The sequence below is a fragment of the Gymnoscopelus microlampas genome (assembly GCF_963454915.1).
Source record: "Gymnoscopelus microlampas genome assembly, chromosome: 1".
Lineage (NCBI taxonomy): Eukaryota > Metazoa > Chordata > Actinopteri > Myctophiformes > Myctophidae > Gymnoscopelus > Gymnoscopelus microlampas.
Window position 1 is genome coordinate 30,398,031 of NC_139962.1, and position 18,569 is coordinate 30,416,599.

An 18,569-nucleotide genomic window follows, 5' to 3' on the forward strand; every position below is an offset into this window, starting at 1 on the left:
AGTATAGTAATACCAGTACACACACACACACACACACACACACACACACACACACACGTATAAACACGCACACAAACACAGGCATACACACACACACACACACACACACACGTGCGCGCGTATAAACATGCACACAAACATGCACACAAACACAGGCATACACACAACACAGAAGCCCTGTTCTAATTCTAATGCACCTTCCTCCTGTCCCATCCATCACATATTCTACGCTTGAGTAGAGGGGGGGGGGGGGGGGTTGGGGGGATGAGTGATTAACCAAACCACAAGTAACACAGCCTCCCAACACCCTAACAAGGCAGGGAATTTACATTTCATTGCATACCTGTCAAGAGATAGCCCAACGGTGAATAATAACATCACCAAAATGCTGTGAGGAGACCTCTATACCCTGTGAGGGTATTGGAGGAAGAAGTACTCAGATTCTTTAAGTAAAAAGCAAGTAAAAGTAGCAATACCAAAATGTTGAAATACTTCTACAAGTAAAAGGCCTGAATTCAAAATTGTACTTCAGTAAAAGTACAAAAGTATTGGCATCAAAATATACTTAAAAATAAAAGTACTAAATGTTTTCAAAATGCATCTTTTAAAAAAATAGGCGACCTACAAGCTCACAATGCACGCGCTGTGAGCTAGTATAGATCAGCTATTTTCGAATAGCCGAAGTATGAAATAAGGCTTAATTAGTAAATGTAGGTTTTGGAATAATAATCAAAATCTACAACGTAATTTGTAACTAAAGGTTTCAAATAAAAATAGATGATAAGTATTGAAAAATGTATACACTCCAGTAAAGTAAAAGTGCACTACCTGAGTAAATGTACTTACTTTCCAGCACAGCGGGTAGGCCCCTAAACTGTGACAGGGATGGGCTACCACTGCGGGTATTATTTTACTCTCATTCCCTTATCAATGATGATGACAAATTGCCCTTTATGTGGATGACATTGCCATATAATTCCGTGGAGATATGAGACCAGGAGATAGGCAGCACTTGGTGCTCATTTAATACCTCCATTTTATTTATTTATTTATTTTAAACACCATCTCCACCTCATGGGGACGTTCATCTTTCCTCATTACCGGTTAAGACTTTGTTTGCAGACAGTTTAATTCCAAGTTTAAGTGCCAGAGCACAAACACAGCGATCCCGACGTGTCAACAATGTCATTATTCATCCGTGCAAATAGTGTCTTGAAATGTAAATTGTTTGAAATGCCACAGCAGCCTATAACAGTATATTACAGAGTAAGAGAGAAACAAAGCATACTTGGATGAAAGGTACTGTATAGCTGAGGGAAATGAGCTCTGTGGAAAGATAGCAACACACTGCCGTGGTTAGAGAGACCAACAGTATACTGTATGGTTGCTGTATAGGGCAGAAACCTCCTATCTCCATATGTTAACTTTTTGTGTTTTTTCGTACATTAACGGCCTACTTGATCATACTACAATGTCACACACAAGTATCAAAAGTAGCAGATCTACAAGCTCAAAACGCGGCTTGAAGCGACGCGTTTCGAGCTTGTAGATCTGCTACTTTTAATATTTTTGCATTTGAATCCTGAAAAGTAACAGTTTTGGACATATGAGGTTTCCACCCAACAGACAATATGGTAATGGCTCTTTTCCACTGCATGGTACTGGCTCAACTTGACTCTACTTGATTTTCTTTTTTGGCAAAAAGTAGTACCTATAGTACTTTTTGGTATCACCTTTTTTGGTATCACCAAAAGGTGACCTGACAACTCTAGGTAATGGCTCTTTTCCACTGCATGGTACTGGCTCAACTTGACTCCACTACTTGATTTTCTTTTTTGGCAAAAAGTAGTACAGTACCTAGTACTCTTTGGTATCACCTTTTTGGTATCACCAAAATGTGACCTGGCAACTCTGCAGACTACTGACTGGTCAGATCCTTTTATTTATTTTTATTATAATAAGACATTTTTTGTTACATTAATTAGATAATATTATGAATGATATATTATCATTGATGAAATCTTAAGTGTTTTGCCAATTATTTGGGGGCGTCCACTTGCAATATCCTCAAGGCCCACCAGTGGGCTCCGGGCCAGCAGGTTGTGAATCGATCGCTGCTATAACCAATTGTTAAGAAATAAAGTCTTCCTCTCATTCTCCTCCTCCCTCATCCAAACAGAGGGAGACGATCACTGAACTGAAAAGAACAAGAAAGAAACCGAGTCGATGCAGAGCAATAAATCAAAGTAGTTTGCTGAAGTGCACCCTTTTCTTCTCTGAAGCACAACTCCGGTGCTCCTATCTCTCCACTTTCAGCCAACGCTTTGTCAAACCCATGGAAATTAAATTAATCATCATCACGGAGGGGATGGGTGAAAGAGAGAGAGAGAGAGAGAGAGAGAGAGAGAGAGGGTGGGGGTGTTGGTAAATAGCACCCTAAATAAACTCCTGTGAGTGCTGCTCGACAGGGAAATAATGAGAGCACAGGAGCGCCTTGATTAAGTATGCAGCATCCCGCTTTTAACTAATCACTGAAACCGAGAAAACACTCTTACTCCCATTAAGATGTGTGAGTGCTCACTCAGACAGATTAAGAAACACGTGAAAAGACAGGGAACAGATAAATGGAGAGAGACATATTATTATGTAAAACATTGCTGTACATTAGAGCCTGACTCAGGATTTGAACCGTGCCTGACCCCCCCAAAAGTGTTCTGTCCAAATCAGGACACTGTCTGCATATTTATCTGCATAATGTTAAGCCTAAAGTTTTGGGCTCCAAACTCAAACTCCTTGCAGACGAACACCACCAAGGCAATAGGTTAGTTTAATGTGGTTTAGTCCTACAACGATTAAACACAGAAGTAAAGTGATTTAAAACAAAAAAAAGTCATAATAAACAAATAATTACAAATAATTTGGGGATTACGATTCAGCTCAAAACATGAGTCAACTGGACCTAGTCAAGTCCCGTCAGGCTCTAACATATAGACAGACCCCCCCCCCCCATTGACCATTATATATTCACATGACGGCCATTTTTGCAAAAGGGCCACCGTGTGAATGCTGGTCAGTCCCCTGCTCCACCGGTACCTGTGAGGGATTTAGAAGTGCAGTCCTTTCTTCCATGGGGCACTGATCCACTGCCCGTTACAGAGCCCTCGTAGCTAATGCAGTCATAACAAAGCAGAGCTGTTCGAGGATGGAAAAAAGAACAACAATATAAAAAGAGAAAAGGGCAAGGAAAAAAAAAAGGATATCTGAAGGGGAATTTTTGGGGGAATTTTAGATTGGCGTTTCAAATCACAGAAAAGCTTGCTTCGTTTTGACCATTACTGCTATCCGTAGGGTGCATGAATGCGTTTGTCTTTTTTCTCTCCTATGGAACAGCGCTGTTGTGTTATGGCTACAAGTTAGCCAAGCTGAAGCTTTTGAAAAGGCAGCTGACATGTACACACACTCACACCCACATACAAACACACCCACACGCACACACCTTTGTATTACTATACTTGAGAGGACATAAAAACTGTAATGACACCGAATTTATGAATGCCATTTTTACTCTCTATTTTTTGTGTGTGCCATTACATTAACCACTTCTTTAGCCCTATATACATTTCGGCCATTTGAAAATAGCCGATCTACAAGCTCGCAACGCATTGTGAGCTTGTAGATCTGCTATTTTCAAAAAGTTTAAAAAAAAATATTTTATACATTTGAAAACTTGTGAAATGGGACATTCTGGACAATGAGAAGCTACTCTCTACTTTTGGTACTTTAGGTACATTTTGATACCAATACTTTTGTAGGCCGACTTTTACTCAAGTAAATTTTGAATTCCGGACTTTCACTTGAAACAGAGTATTTCTACATTGCAGTTTTGATACTTTTACTTAAGTAAAAAATGCGAGTACCTTTTCCTCCACTGGTCATCACAATGTCTATTTCTCAAATTCTGCTACACTAGCAGGAACATTTGGTCCTCGCAAGTATTGTAATACAAGTACCCACACACACACACACACACACACACACACACACACACACACACACACACACACACACACACACACACACACACACACACACACACACACACACACACACACACACACACACACACACACACACACACACACACCTATACAGTACCACACACTCCATCTTTACATGCACCAAAGTATGCACCCAGACCATGCCCCAGCCCCGCCCCCTGACCAGCAGTACAGTAAAGTGTCCCCTAAAGCCTTAACAGTCAGCAACAGGAAGAAGACACCAGCACAGCCACCTGCAAATCAACTTACTGTTGAGTTCTCACAAAGGAGAGGAAAGGAGAGAAAAGGAACAGAGCCCTGTGTGATGACAGCAAAAACCCCAAGCCCATAATTACGTCTGTTATCGTTGGAGTAAAAAAGGCGCTGCTCGGGTTAGTTGGACAGGACAGAAAGCATCGAAGGGTTAAGTTTAAAGTTAAAGCCAGCTGTGTTAAAGGCCTACTCCGTAATAGCTAAATCAGTGGTTCTCAACGTGGGGTGTGCGGACCCCCAGGGGTTCTTGGGGGGGTTCCAGGGGTATCAACAACCAAATTAGTTATATGTACATAATGTATTATAATGAAATTGGAATAGTTTGGAACATGTTTAACACAAATCTTATGGGGGTCCCTGGCACTAAATCTTTTCAGATGGGGGTCCACGGCCAAATACATATCAAGTTGGGGGTCCTTGACATGAAAATGTTTGAGAACCAGTGAGCCTTTGTCCAACATTCTGACGTGAATGAACATGAAATACAAGAATTTGTGTGTATTTTGAGGCTGCTACTGGTTTACAATTATGATGATTGCCAACATTTGGGGTAAACAATCAAAATGCGGTGTAATGGGTTCAGAGTAAAACAACATTTTGAATTATGGTAGAAATGTTCCCCAAAGCTCATTTTACATCAACAAGTCAATCTCGTTTGTACAGTACAGAGCAACATATTTTAGAGGTCAAACAGTATTCTTGGTTGTTTATTTAAGACAGGACAAGAGTTTTATTTTTATTTTGTTTATCTCCCATAGTCTGTTAACCACTTAAGCCCTATATGCTTTGTCATAAAACAAATAGCAAAATAGAGAATCTACAAGCTTACAACGCATGGTGATGCAATACATTGTGAGCTTGTATTTTTGAAAATTCTGAAAACTTTGGACGTTTTCTTCTTTTTTTTTTTTACATTTTGGCAAAAGTCTTTCAATCAAAACTGTTGAAAATGGTGCATAAAATATACAGTATATGCCCAAAATAGGGGCAAAGGGTTCAAAGGTGGTTAACACTACTTATTTATTCATAGGATCACTATGGGTACTCATGTCTAGTCATGTTTACACATTACAACATAGACAATAAAAAGTCCATCTTATCTACACCAGTGGTTCTCAAAGTGGGGTCCAGGGACCCTCGAGGGGTTCCTTGAGGGGGTTCGAAACGGTCCCTCACAGGTCTGTAACTAGCTGAGAGCATACAAACAGTTCCATTTGTACGCTCTCAGAGTTATGGGGGTCCTTGAAATGAAAAGGTTTGAGAACCACTGATTTATTCCGTACTTTGGAGGTGGGTTGAGTTTGTACCTGCAAAGGCCTTGGAGATCCTCTCCTTCTTCCATTCCCAGGGCTGGTCGTACTCCTCTGGGGGCCGCTCGTCATCCTGTGGCAGTCTGCTCTCCCTGGGGACGGCACCAGGGTTATTAGACTGAACAACTACAACTAACCAAATAACCTCAACTGCAATTGAAAAATGTAAAGTGAAATAAAAATATAAACAAGGCTTTACAAAAAAAGGTAACTAACTGAAACTGTGCGTTTACAAAGCTAACTAAAATCATGGAGAAAATGTCCTTAGTTTTAGTCTTTGTCAGAAATCTTCAAACATAGCAAAAATAGGACTCTATTTTTCTGACCTTGTTGAATCTTGCCGCTCACTAATCCATATTACAATAAATAAAACTAATGCTAGAACTAAAATAAACTAAGCTAAAACTAAGCCTTTTGACTAAAGTGAAATTGAAAACAAAAGAGTCAAAACTAAATAGAAATAAAAGCTAATGCTACAAATGCTAAAAGTCTGATAATAACCTGGGACAGGAGGAGGAGCGCTCGGGGTCCGGGTCCCCGCCGCCGTTCTCGGTGGGCTCGTACGGCGTGTCGTACAGGGGGAGCTGCTTGACCGACGAGCTGTCCTTTGACCCTCGACCCCCAGAGCGGATCTCTGCAAAACAAAAGAGGACAGGAACCATGGAATCAATAGATGTAAACATAATGAGCTATAGCTGCTAACAGTAGTAATTAATTAGCTAAGACCAGTTTTAACCCTGATGTCCCTCTTTGGGGTGTGTCATTATAGGCCAAAGGTTTCACAAACATTTCCAAAAGATTTATACAAAATATTCAATACAATAAAATGAAACGCCAAACTAACAGACCTACAAGCAGTGAGCTTGTGTTTTTGCTATTTGTCGTACAAGTACAAACCTATTAGAAATGCACAGTGGTGGAAAAAGTACTACGTTTTTATTTTAAGTAAAAGTATCAATACTGCAATGTAGTACAAAAGTACAAAAGTATTGGTATCAAAATGTACTTAAAGTACCAAAAGTAGAAAGAACTCATGCAGAATGTCCCATTTCACAAGTTTTCAAATGTATAAAATGTCTAAAAAACATTTGAAAATAGCCGATCTACAAGCTTGCGGCGCATTGTGAGCTTGTAGATCGCCTATTTTCAAATGGACGAAATGTATATAGGGCTGAAGTGGTTAATGTATGTTTTGTAATAATAATCAAAATCTACAAAGTAACTAGTAACTAAGTTTTCAAATTGTACTGGAGTAAAAGTACAATATTTGTCTCTGAGATGTAGTGGAGTAGAAGTAAAGGTATTGAAAATTGGAAATAGTAAGTTAGCCAAGCTTAGTAGCTTAGTAGCTTAGTAATAGTAAAAATCCTCCAAAGCGTACTTAAGTACATGAGTAAATGTACTTTCCACCAATGGAAATACACATTATTCATGATATGATTCATTATGAATTATTAATCATTTTCTCTCCTTTCCTCTCTTCTATTAATTAAATGATCAATTATAATCCCCCCCACACTAATGACTCCTGAATAATAGGTAGCTATAACCACTTCAGGTGAGAGGGACAGCATATTTTTTACTAGTGATGAAAGTGAAGAGTTTTGAAAGGAGGGTAGGGTAGAGAACAGAGAGGGGGGCCTGGGGGGGCTTGCAGCACCTGCAAGAGCACACGGTGCAACCTGCCGGAGTGCTGGCTAATCACCACGGCTATAAACAGCCCGGCCTGCGGCTTTCACAAGTCTGTTCTGTTCTGTTCTGTTCTCTCAGCCCCCGCTTCTCCTCTCACCCGTCGCTCACTCATTGTTTTGCCCCGAAACAAACACTTTCCTCTTAAACGTCGCTATTCTGAGAGGAAACACGCCGTCATTCGTTTATGGGGTGGGAGGGGGGAAAGAGGTCAAAAGAAAACTGGAAAGTGAAATCATGTGGGTCTCGGGATCCACATGGGAACAGCGTAGCCGTGAAAGTGGATCCTTGGACATTTCAAATTTGGGCAAGGTTTCAGACCGATCAGAGCGCCATCGACTTTCATTACAAAATTTAAGTTAAAACATTTCAGAAAAGTATAAAACATGTGGAAAAAAGTGGAGGTACTCCTGTGGCCTGCTGGCAGTGTGCACAAGAAATGTGGCGCTGATCAGTCCAGCAGTTTGCGAGATTAGCTCCGGACACACAGACAGACCCTCTTCTAGCTGGCTCGCCTCTGAGGAGCCACGCCATAACAATAGTGGCATGCCTGGATTCAAGCACTCCCGGTGCTTAATTGCATGAATGGTTTCCACCGACAAGTCATGTGTTTGTTTATCTACCGTCTAGCCTAAACTGTGTTGAATAAACACAACGCTACTCTACCTACATAGCAGTAAACCAGCGCCGTCCCCTCAGGAAGTATCGTGCCCTTGAGAGCTCTCTCTCTCTCTCTCTCTCTCTCTCTCTCTCTCACTTCTCCTCCTCTTCCTCCCCTTCTCAATCTCCTTCAACTCACATGAAGTCATTAGGAGCTAGCAGCCCTTCCTCTAGGGCCGCATGAAGCCGCTAACGGGCAGCGAGCTCCGTCGTGGAGTAATGCGATGTGAACGGAATGAAATATTATGCCACACCACTGCATAATTGCCTCACAGCCCAAGGGAGCTCTTGCAGAAAAATGAGCAATACGTTTGTGCCTAATGGAGCTAACCGAGGAGCGGAAGGGGTGTGGAGGTGAGCTAGAGAGGTGAGGCGAGGCTGCCCAGATCTACCGCATATCTGCCGTAATCTCCGCTTAAAGAGCAACTCGTCCCCTTTGATCTCGCTGCTAAAGGAACCGGCATTACGAGACCCGGGGCGACTTTCAGGCCTGCCTCCTTAGTCGAAGGGCAAGCAGCAAGAGAGAGAGCGGCTGAAAGGAGGGGTGAGAGGAGTATAAGAGGAGCGGGAGAGGAGGGGAGGGTGAGGAGAATGAGAGAGGAGGATAAGGAAGGGAGGGTGTTGCCAGAAGAAGGGGTAAGGAGAACTGAGAAGGGGCAAAGATGAGAACACCGGGGAGTAAATCCTGGCTCCTTTAATTGGAAGCGCATTGCCTTGGATAAACTGCTGTGAGGGATTAAGACTCATTGGTGTGTGTGTGTGTGTGTGTGTGTGTGTGTGTGTGTGTGTGTGTGTGTGGTTGGGAGGGGGGAGAGGGGGGGGGCTGCAGCAGAGCCTTGCTGACAGACCGCTGCGTCAATGTTCTCTCAGTAGGTCCTGCATCCTTTTCTTTCTGATGTTCTTTCGTTCCTTCTTATGCATATTTTGACATTACACTGAGTCAGTCTCTCTCTCCTCTCTCTCTCTCTCTCTCTGACGGCCCCTGTTGAGGCACGCTAGGTAAAGCTGGGTGGGGATACATCTGTCGGACTAGATTACACCGACTGCTTTGACACAGTGGGACCGCCGCAATTTGTTGCACAGCTGCAGCTCGTCTCCCCCCTCCCTGACCTCTAACCCTCTATTTAGGGTCGGAGGTCAGGCGCCACGCCCTCTCTTGATGTGCCTCGGTCCTCCTTGCCGGATACCACAGTTCCCTTCCAGATGCTGCACTTCCTGAACCTCGCCCCTCTGCCTTCAATATTGACCTCTACAGCACCATACCCCCCCGCCCCCCCACACACACACACACACACACACAAAACCAACATGGCCGTACGTTGGAACCCAAACAGTGGGTTGCAGTATGTGCTCACAAGGTCAGAGACAAAGAACAACTTTTAAAAGAGGAAATGTGAGATTTTTTTACCGCAGGAACTTTGCCCGGAACCAGCAACACTGCTAATTGGTCTAGCGCTGTGTCTCGCTTCAAGGGAACACAAGGATATTCACCGTTGGCTCTGTACTTGATCTGCTCTTTTTCCCTCTACACAAAACCTCTTTGCCGAAAATAGCAGATCTACAAGCTCACAACGCCTCGCGCTGCGAGGCGTTGTGAGCTTGTAGATCTGCTATTTTCGGCTAATGTTCCCCCCCGAATAATAAGGATTCTAGGGTTGAAGTGGTTAAAAAAATCCATATTACACAAAGATTTGGCGGCCCCCCTGTAGTAACTATGAGGTGCCCCTAGGGGTCCCGGACCCCCTGTTGAAGACCTCTGGTCTAAAACACACACATACAGTGATGAAGCACTAACACAAGAGAGTAATGTCTTGAAACATTTTTGTTTGGTAGTCTATTTTTTGTCCCACCAAGAACAGAATACAGATCGTCGTCACTCTAAACTGAAGAGTTTGATAACGTTTTGGTCAGAGCCAGTTGGTCGCTTTAGTTGGTTTTCCTGTATCGATACAAATGTCATATTCTTCCAAATAACAAAGAACAAAAGGATGGCAGAGCAGAGGGGACATTCCTGGAGGTGTAGGCCGAACAGGGTGGGTGTCTGGAGGTCAGTGTGGAGTCACAAACACTATCTTCTAGTTTCTGAACTTTTTTGTTCCTCAGTTGGATCTTTTGGTCAAAAAAGGGCTTACTGTATCTTGTTCACAGGAACCTACTCTATCCAGCACTGGATTATTTGACTTACTTATGGAAAGGACATGTTTTTATTCCAAACACCGAGAACATGTTTCAGCACTGCAACGAGTGCTACAAGAGATACTTCCAAAAAAGATTCTAAACTTTCAAAAATTGCCAATCAACAAGCTTGCAGAACAGCTATGTTTCACTATTTGTCCTAGAATGAAGACAATTACAACTGCTTCTACCTGTCAATAGATAACATAACAACAGCAGGTACCATTAAAACCCAATTTACACATGGGCTCTTGAGAACTAGATTGGCATATAGTCAGTGCTGAGAGCAGATATAATAGATATAATGGATATAAGGGATATACAGTGGACACATACAGTACAGTATATAGTATAGTATAGACGTACAAACCAGCTGAGAATCAGCGACAGAAAGGCAGGGAGGAGAAGTGTTCAACTCTACAACGATAGCGTCTTCATTATATTCTCTCTCTCAGTTCTCAGCCTTGGTTCATGAACTGGAGAGATATTCATCCTAATAATGGGAGAGAGAGGAAGCGAGACAGTTCTCTCTGTAAATCCAGAGTGTCTCTTGTCCCACTTACATACAGGAGGAGCCCTTTGGGCATATTATCACGGCAGTGAGCGCGGAGCCGGCCTGCTCTGCATTAAATCAAAGACATTAACTGTAACCAGCCTGGCAGCCGGATACTGCTGCACCTTGACTGACTGACCCGCCAATACCCCCCCCCCCCCCCCTACCCCTCCACTGTCTAGACCAGTGTTTCCCAAACAATGGGTCGGGACCCATTCAATTTCATATTCAGTATCAGTCTCATATTCACACCATTGAAAGTCTACTGTACTTATTCACACATACTGTGAAATAGTACTTATGTTTTACTTAAGTAAAAGTATCAATACTGCAACGTAGAAATACTCTGTTTCAAGTAAAAGTCCGGAATTCAAAATGTACTTCAGTAAAAGTACAAAAGTATTGGCATCAAAATGTAATTAAAGTACCAAAAGTGATGCGATGCATTGTGAGCATAAGTGGGTAATGTATGTTTTGTAATAACAATCAAAATCTACAAAGTAACTAAAGTTTTCAAATCATTTTAGTAAAAGTACAAAATTTGCCTCTGAGATGTAGTGGAGTAGAAGTATAAAAGCATTGGAAACTGGAAATACTCAAGTAAAGAACAAATACCTTTTACTTTTTTACATTTTACTTAAGTAAAGTACTTAAGTAACTTTCCACGACTGATACTGTATATCCATCGTCGATAGATGTACTGTATATTCATGCATTGCATATATTCACTGGTGATAGATTGTTCATGTATATGTATGTATGTTTAACACGGTCCACAGTCCAGACCCAGTTCAGATGCCTAGTGTCAGGCTGTACATCGTCTATTCTTTTCTCTCTACTCTTACCTGTTACTATCCTGTGTTTTACACTTACTGCTGTTGCTATACGACATCTGCATTTCCACACGGGGATCAATCAAGGTTTATCTTTATCTTTCTATTACAGGGTGAAGGATTTGATATACACTAAAGCTGGGGGGGAAAAGCAATTGTATCTATCTCTGTGTATCAGTACCACCCACTCACTGGCATAAAGCTAGAGAATTTGCAGCGGCTAAGCATTTCGAGGGGGCACGGTGGATCTGTGTGGATTTGATTGAAGGGATCTCCCATGCACTAGAGTAGGATTAAATGTGATTGACTTCGCACCCCGGGAAAACAATGCACAGAGAGAAACTCAGGCTTCAAGGATTTACCCTCCCCGGCTGCAGGCCTTCTTAAAGAAAATCCAAGGCTGTGCGCATCTTATTATCAATGGCTATTGTTATCAGCTAGGTCAAGTCTCTGCTTTGTGCAATCACCTTGAGTGCACACGATATCAAAGGGAGGAGAACCAACACTATTAAATACACTTTGAACACTTCACACAGTGTATATTCAGTTCTTACTGTGCACAATACAAACTATGGAGGCAACATGTGAGAGGAGAGCAGTAACATGTTGATAACATTATACAAATGGTAACTCAATGACATCGTTAAATGCAGAGCGCAGATTAGCTGGTCGCCTTGGCGACGCCGTATGAAACTGCTGCAACGCCATCTTCAGTGCTACACAGAGAAACACTCTTGTCCATGATTTTGATTCTCGTATAATAATAATAATAATAATAAACTTTATTTATAAAGCACCTTTCATGACATAAATGCAGCTCAAAGTGCTTTACAGAGCAAAAAGACAAAAAAAGCAAAAAAAACAAAGAACACAGCAAATAGAACAATGGCAGAAAACAATGGCAGAAAAATAATGGCTATAACAAAAGGCAGTGAGTCAAGCAAAACAGTAAAGACATGAATAGCGACACAGAGTTGTAGAAGAAACAAAAATCAACTAAAAGCAAGAGTGAAGAAATACGTCTTGAGCTGTATGTGGCTGTTCAGTTGCGGGTTGCCATTTAATTGAGTAGACCAGAGTATACAGTGGCCACTATTATTGTAGCTTAGCTATCTTAATATGGCGGGTGTGCGCAGGACACTGGTAATGATGACGGAGGGACACAACGGCGCAGTGAAAGTGTAACACCCAGGATTCGAACCCAGGTCTCTCGCCTGGGAAGAGGCACTGAAGCCAAACATCTTAACCACTACCCTAAGAGGGAATCCCCCTTGGCCAGGGGAGATATTGGGGTTTTGGTCTTCAAGCAGAGGCTCTGTCCACAACTTTAGCCCGATTGAAACCCAAAGAAAAGGTGAGTAGAGTCGGGTCACAGCTGTATCATGCGGTGGGAAAAGCGCCATAAAAAGGTGCTTGCTCTACGACAAGAGCCACTCAATTGCGAGACGTTAAGCAGAACAAAGCCTCTGATCCCGGGACATGGCCGTCTCCACGGCTTCTGATTTCAATCTTTTTCTCATCGCCCCGAGGTCTATCGTGTCGCGGCACTTGGGGGGCTTTGCGCTATCTGGGGGGCCACCCAGAGGTAGAGCGTGTCAGTCAGAGAGCTGGCTGACAATGAGAGGTGTTTGCTCCCTGACCCGTGGCGGCCCCGCTGCTGAGATTTTCGCTCGAGTCTGCGGCGAGCGAGCCGGGTCTCCGCGGGGAGGCAAACGTCTCGCGCTCTCTCCCCACGGGCACGCCGCCACGGGAGCAGACCGAGCAATGCTGTCTGTCAGCTTTGTGCTCCACATCTCACCCCCTGGTTTCAATGTCATTTCCATCCATGCCCTGCATTGTTTTTTTGAGGGAGCAGACGCAGCAAAGACTAGGAATAAATTATTAAGTGTTTCATCGGGCGGAAACCTTGTATGTCCTAAACCAGGGGTGGGCAACTTTGATGATGGAGAGAGCTACTATATTTCCACACTCAGTCCAGAGGGCCACATCTACAAGCTCAAAACGCGTCGCAGTACGACGCGTTTTGAGTTTGTAGATCTGCTATTATTACTATTTTTTAATTGGAATCCTGAAAAGTAACATTTTTATTTCATTTCAATGCATTTAGTTTATACTTATGTTAACTTTATGAACTTAAATACAAATACATTGGACATAAAAAAAAGACAATTTTAATACTAGTCATTAAGCTACTAATATAGACTGAAGTAATTAAAGCAGTTCATGTTTGCAATTGGAACAGCTGAAATCAATAATATATCAGTAATCCGATATCAACCTGCGAGCCGCATTAAGTGAAGGTGGGGGCCGCATGTGGCCCCCGGGCCGCCAGTTGCCCATGTGTGTCCTAAACTTTCAAAAAGGTTGTATAAATAGTGATAGCTTACACGTTGTGAGCTTGTAGATCTGCTATTTTCACTACTTTTGTGCACTCTTCTACGACAAAGTAGGTCATTCATCTACAGTACGGGGGGGATAAAACATACAAAGTTGAAATATGGAGATACAAGGTTTCTGTCCGACAGAAAGGGTTTGTTTACGTCTCTCACTCTGTGTCTCTCTTGTGGCACTGCCCTTTCTCAATGCTCCTTTTCTTTTTGAAGCCCCAAATTGGAAAGGCGAAAAGCACCTGCAGTCAGCAAAGCTTTGATTTCTCCATGTTGCGTGCTCGTCTGTGTGCCTCTATCAGCCCCCACAGGGGGCACAACAGCAGCCAGGGCGTGCTTCCTTTCATGCCTCTTTCCTCGTCCGATCCTTCTCTCTCCAGGCTCACAGCGTGCCAAGCGTGTGGTGTGGCGGGTACCCCTTGGGCTGCCCGCTGCCTGCCCGTTCTCCAGGCGTATGCAAGCTGTGGAGAAAGCCTCCAATTTGCGCTTTAAGGAGCAGCTGCACTATTTGTGGTGTGGGCTTCCTTTACAAACATGCCTCCCTGTAATGCTGGGAGCCGCTTATTGAAGGAGGAATGACACACACAGTACAGACACTTCCAGGCAGCCTGGCAGGGAGGTGCCACGTTTGAAAAGCAAAACGTTATGAAACGTCCTCTCTGAAACGCTGCTTCAGACAGCTGATGGAGGGGCATTTATTCGCTAACAGATGGGATGTATGGTAGACATCCAATGAGAATAAAGAAACATATGGCCATATAGCACAGTTTGTGCTTACAGTACAGTACTGGAAGTGCGATACAAACTAACGGGTCACTGCTGGCTTATGGAAAATAATGATAGAGAAGCATTTTGAGAGTGAGGTAAATGAAGAATTGCAGACTGCTGGCAGTCACAAATGATGTGCTGCTGCTTGTCTTCAGGTGTGTGTGTGTGTGTGTGTGTGTGTGTGTGTGTGTGTGTGTGTGTGTGTGTGTGTGTGTGTGTGTGTGTGTGTGTGTGTGTGTGTGTGTGTTTATTTGCAGGTCCCCCAGATGGCCTGAGGGAATCGATGCTGAAGACAGCCTTTCTACCTGAATGCACTGACATGCATATGGATTCATTCCTTCGCTGCAGCACTGGCTGAGAGCGAGCTACCAGCCTAGTGAGATGACACACGACACAAAAAGAAAAAGAAAAAAGCACAAGAAAAAGGGAGATAGGGAGACGGAGAAAGAGAGAGAGAGAGAGAAACAGACAGAGAAATAGGAATAGTACTGCACACACACAAGAAGACAGAAAAGGACTGTAGGTGAAAATGGTCTGTTGCCAGCAACAAAAATGCACAGAATTTTGCACAATCGTCTGATTCAAAACATTTAATCCAACATCCAATCTGGGCCAATCCTCCTGATGGTGGTGCTATAGCAATTATCTCAGTTTGAAAACTATAAAAAATGAAAAAAATCGGCACATTTTCTGCAAATGTTTGCCTATCAATCAAAAATCATTCTTTTTCTGTGTGTACAAAGAGTGAACACTGTTGCTCATTGATTAGTTTTGTGGATTTATTCTTCATTTTTTCTCCTCTTCATCTTCAACGGCGTATCATTGCGGCTTACAGCTAAAAAAAGATAATTTCCTTTCTCCACAGCCATGAGAGAGAGAAAAAAAACCTTGGTCCCCAAAGGAAACATCTTTATTGGTTTAGTGTTTCTTCTCTGCGACAGCTGTACTATGTATCAACGCCTCGGTTGTTGATTTGAGAAAAAAAAACTACCGCAGAAAAGTCATTAATTCAGTCTTTAACAACCAGAGTAGGGTCAAATCCAGAACACAGACAAGCTTAAATAAAAATTGAGCTTCCCGTTATCACGAAAAGGGCTACTAATTAACAAAGGCTGGAATCCAGTAATGACTAATTAGTTGGATGTGGAGTTTAGCACAGCATGATGTAAAACCCGGTGGGGGATCCGCCTCCTGTTTAATACCCGTACTGCGTCCTCCTATGTAAATGGCCATCCCCACTTTAAGACCACCGCACGGACCACGCCATTGATTCCAAGCGGGGTGCGGTGGCAATTACAGCTCGTTAGGCCTAAGGTGAAGGCTCGTTAATGGAAGATGAATGGGGTGGCTAGGCGAGGCTTGGAAAGGTGCCCCGTGTCTACCTACATGTGCATGAATCACACACAGAGGCCTCCGAATGCATGCAAACAGCAGTGTCACGTACAAACCAAAAGACAAGCACTATAGATCAAGACCCTGACAAGGCGGGCAGCAGGTAAAGAGATGTGATTAGTCTTTGCCGTTGGATCGTGTGTCGCCAGATAATAGAAATTCCGTTTGGACGAGAGAGAGGGTGAAATGCTGAGAAACCGAAATAATCCTGGTTTTCTCGACACAGAAAATGAGGGCTTAAGCCATTCAATCCGGGAACGCATCTGTGTCTTTTTAGATTTCTTTGGCTATTCAAAAATAGCAGATCTACAAGCTCATAGCGCAGCACCGAGTGCCACGCTATGAGCTTGTAGATCTGCTATTTTTTTTTAATCGTGAAAATGTGTGCAAATCTTTGAATATATATATTTTTTAAAGCGAACATTTGTAAAATATTTTGTTCCAAGGACCTCCAGAAACTAAGATTTGAGTTAAAAAAAGATATCTTCAAAGATTTAAAAAAAATTGCAGATCTACAAGCTCGTAGCGCTGCACCAAGTTTTTGAATAGCCAAAGTATAAAATAATGGTTACAGCTCAAATCTAAAATGACAGGTGTGTTCCCGGTGTCAATGGCTTAATGTGAAGCAGTGACAGGCTTGGCTTGGCTCCCGCTGCCTGGAAGCAGAGAGAGAGAGAGAGAGAGAGAGAGAGAGACTCTGAGCCTTATGGGAGAGAGGAGCAATTCTTTTCTGCAGGGCTCCCTTCTGCTCTCTGCGCCTATTGTTCCTCCGCCGAGATAAGACTGGCTGTGGATTATGGGAGAGTGCAACCAGAGTTCAGGTCCTGTATGACTGTATGTGTGACTGGAACTGCCACTGTCAATGGGATTGGGAATGCGACGGGGAACACAACAGGGTTGAGAGGAACAAAAGATAATATGAGAAAGAGAGAGGTATGGAAAAGGTAGAATAGAGTGTATTGGTGTAGAGAACAGGTGAGTAGGGTACTGCAGACTCTGCTGTATACTCTACACCCCTGTGCTCAAACATTTTCATGTCAAGGACCCCAACATTGATGGAAGTATTTGGCCATGGACCCCCGTATGAAAGGATTCTGTTCCAGGGACCCCCATAAGAACGGAATTGGGTGTTAAACCCCCCCCCCCCCCCCAAAAAAAAAAAAGCCAATCTACAATATCACCGTGACACGTTGTCAGCTTGTACAGTGTAGATCTGCTATTTTGGAACAGCCTAAATATGAAATAGGGTTAAAGTGGATGAACTGATTTTGATGCTATAGGCCTACTAATTTTGCTGAGGACATAGTAGAGAACAGCAGAATAAAGTAGAGTACACAACTACAGTAGCAGCAGTGGCAGATTAGGGTACATTATTAAAGCTACCGTTACGGTAGCGAGTACCTTTGATGACGTCACGTTGGCTGATCTCCCAGTGAGATCACCAGCTAATGGCGGGGGGGTGGGGGGGGGTCCGATGACACGTGGACGTCGTGGCAGTGATGAATCGCCCACTCCACCCAGCCCACTCTCCCACCCACTGAGGGGTCAACGGCCCATTAGTGGTGATGAGCCTCAAGCTAACAGTCAGCCAAGAACACCCCCCCCACCCAAATATCTCACAACCTTCCCTCTCATTTCCCTGCGCCCCCCCCCCCCCCCCCCCCCCCCCCCCCACACACACACACACACACAATTTACTTTGGTAACGTAGGTTTATTTTGATGCCAATACTTTTATACTTCTACTTAAGTCAACATTTGAATACAGAGTAAATTCTTACAACATTATTTTGCTATATGTATAGCAACAACTAATGAGACACAGAGGTGGCTCCCGGATTGAAAGGTATAAAACAACGTATAGGTTACAACAGGTCTAAATGGGTAAGTAAAAAACTTCCATCACTGCACATGCCCCCTGGGGACAGGAGGACTGCTGTGCTGGTGGGGACAGAGACAGAGTAGAAGTGAACAGAACAGAACAGAACAGAGATGACACCCACTTGCAGTACAAGGTGAGCAGTCCAATGAACATTTTACACTGTCAGGGTGAAACAGAGTTCACACAAGCTTTTCCATTGCATTCCCTGCTATTCAGTCAATTTGCAAAATCAAGAGTGTTTTTTTTGTTGTCACTCGCGCAGTTACCAGCAGCGAATAATAAGCAGATAATAAGAATAATACTGGACATGAAATAAAAAAAGAAATAAGAAAGTAAGATAAATACAAAACTGGGGTTGAATAGAATCCACGGCAAAGTAAGATTCAGATTTAACTCCGAAAGTGTGTAGACAAAATGTAACCAAATAGACCCGCAAGGGTAAATTAACCCGGATTTTGACCACATATTTGAGCTTGACAGCTTAGAACAGCTTTATTCATCGCTCACAGTCAAAAAAAAAAGAAAAAAGGGGAAGCTACAGTATATAGAACCCCTGGTTTGTGTTACGCGGCTTAGTTAACAGACTTCTCGCTGTCGGCCACAAACACACC

General features: G+C 43.1%; 1 protein-coding gene across 3 annotated transcripts in view; it reads right to left on the bottom strand.

Moving 5' to 3' along the window:
* The window catches only part of shf (Src homology 2 domain containing F), a 176,939-nt gene that overhangs the window by 48,263 nt on the left and 110,107 nt on the right, over window positions 1–18,569 (bottom strand). For 2 of the 3 annotated variants that reach the window (XM_084059688.1, XM_084059690.1), the window contains exons 3-5: window positions 6,122–6,254; window positions 5,618–5,712; window positions 3,094–3,192 (exon numbers count right to left, since the gene is read on the bottom strand). In XM_084059688.1, coding sequence (XP_083915814.1) covers window positions 3,094–3,192; window positions 5,618–5,712; window positions 6,122–6,254 — 327 coding nt within the window. The remainder of the gene's footprint in view (window positions 1–3,093; window positions 3,193–5,617; window positions 5,713–6,121; window positions 6,255–18,569) is intronic. The other variant, XM_084059689.1, reaches the window with a different exon arrangement.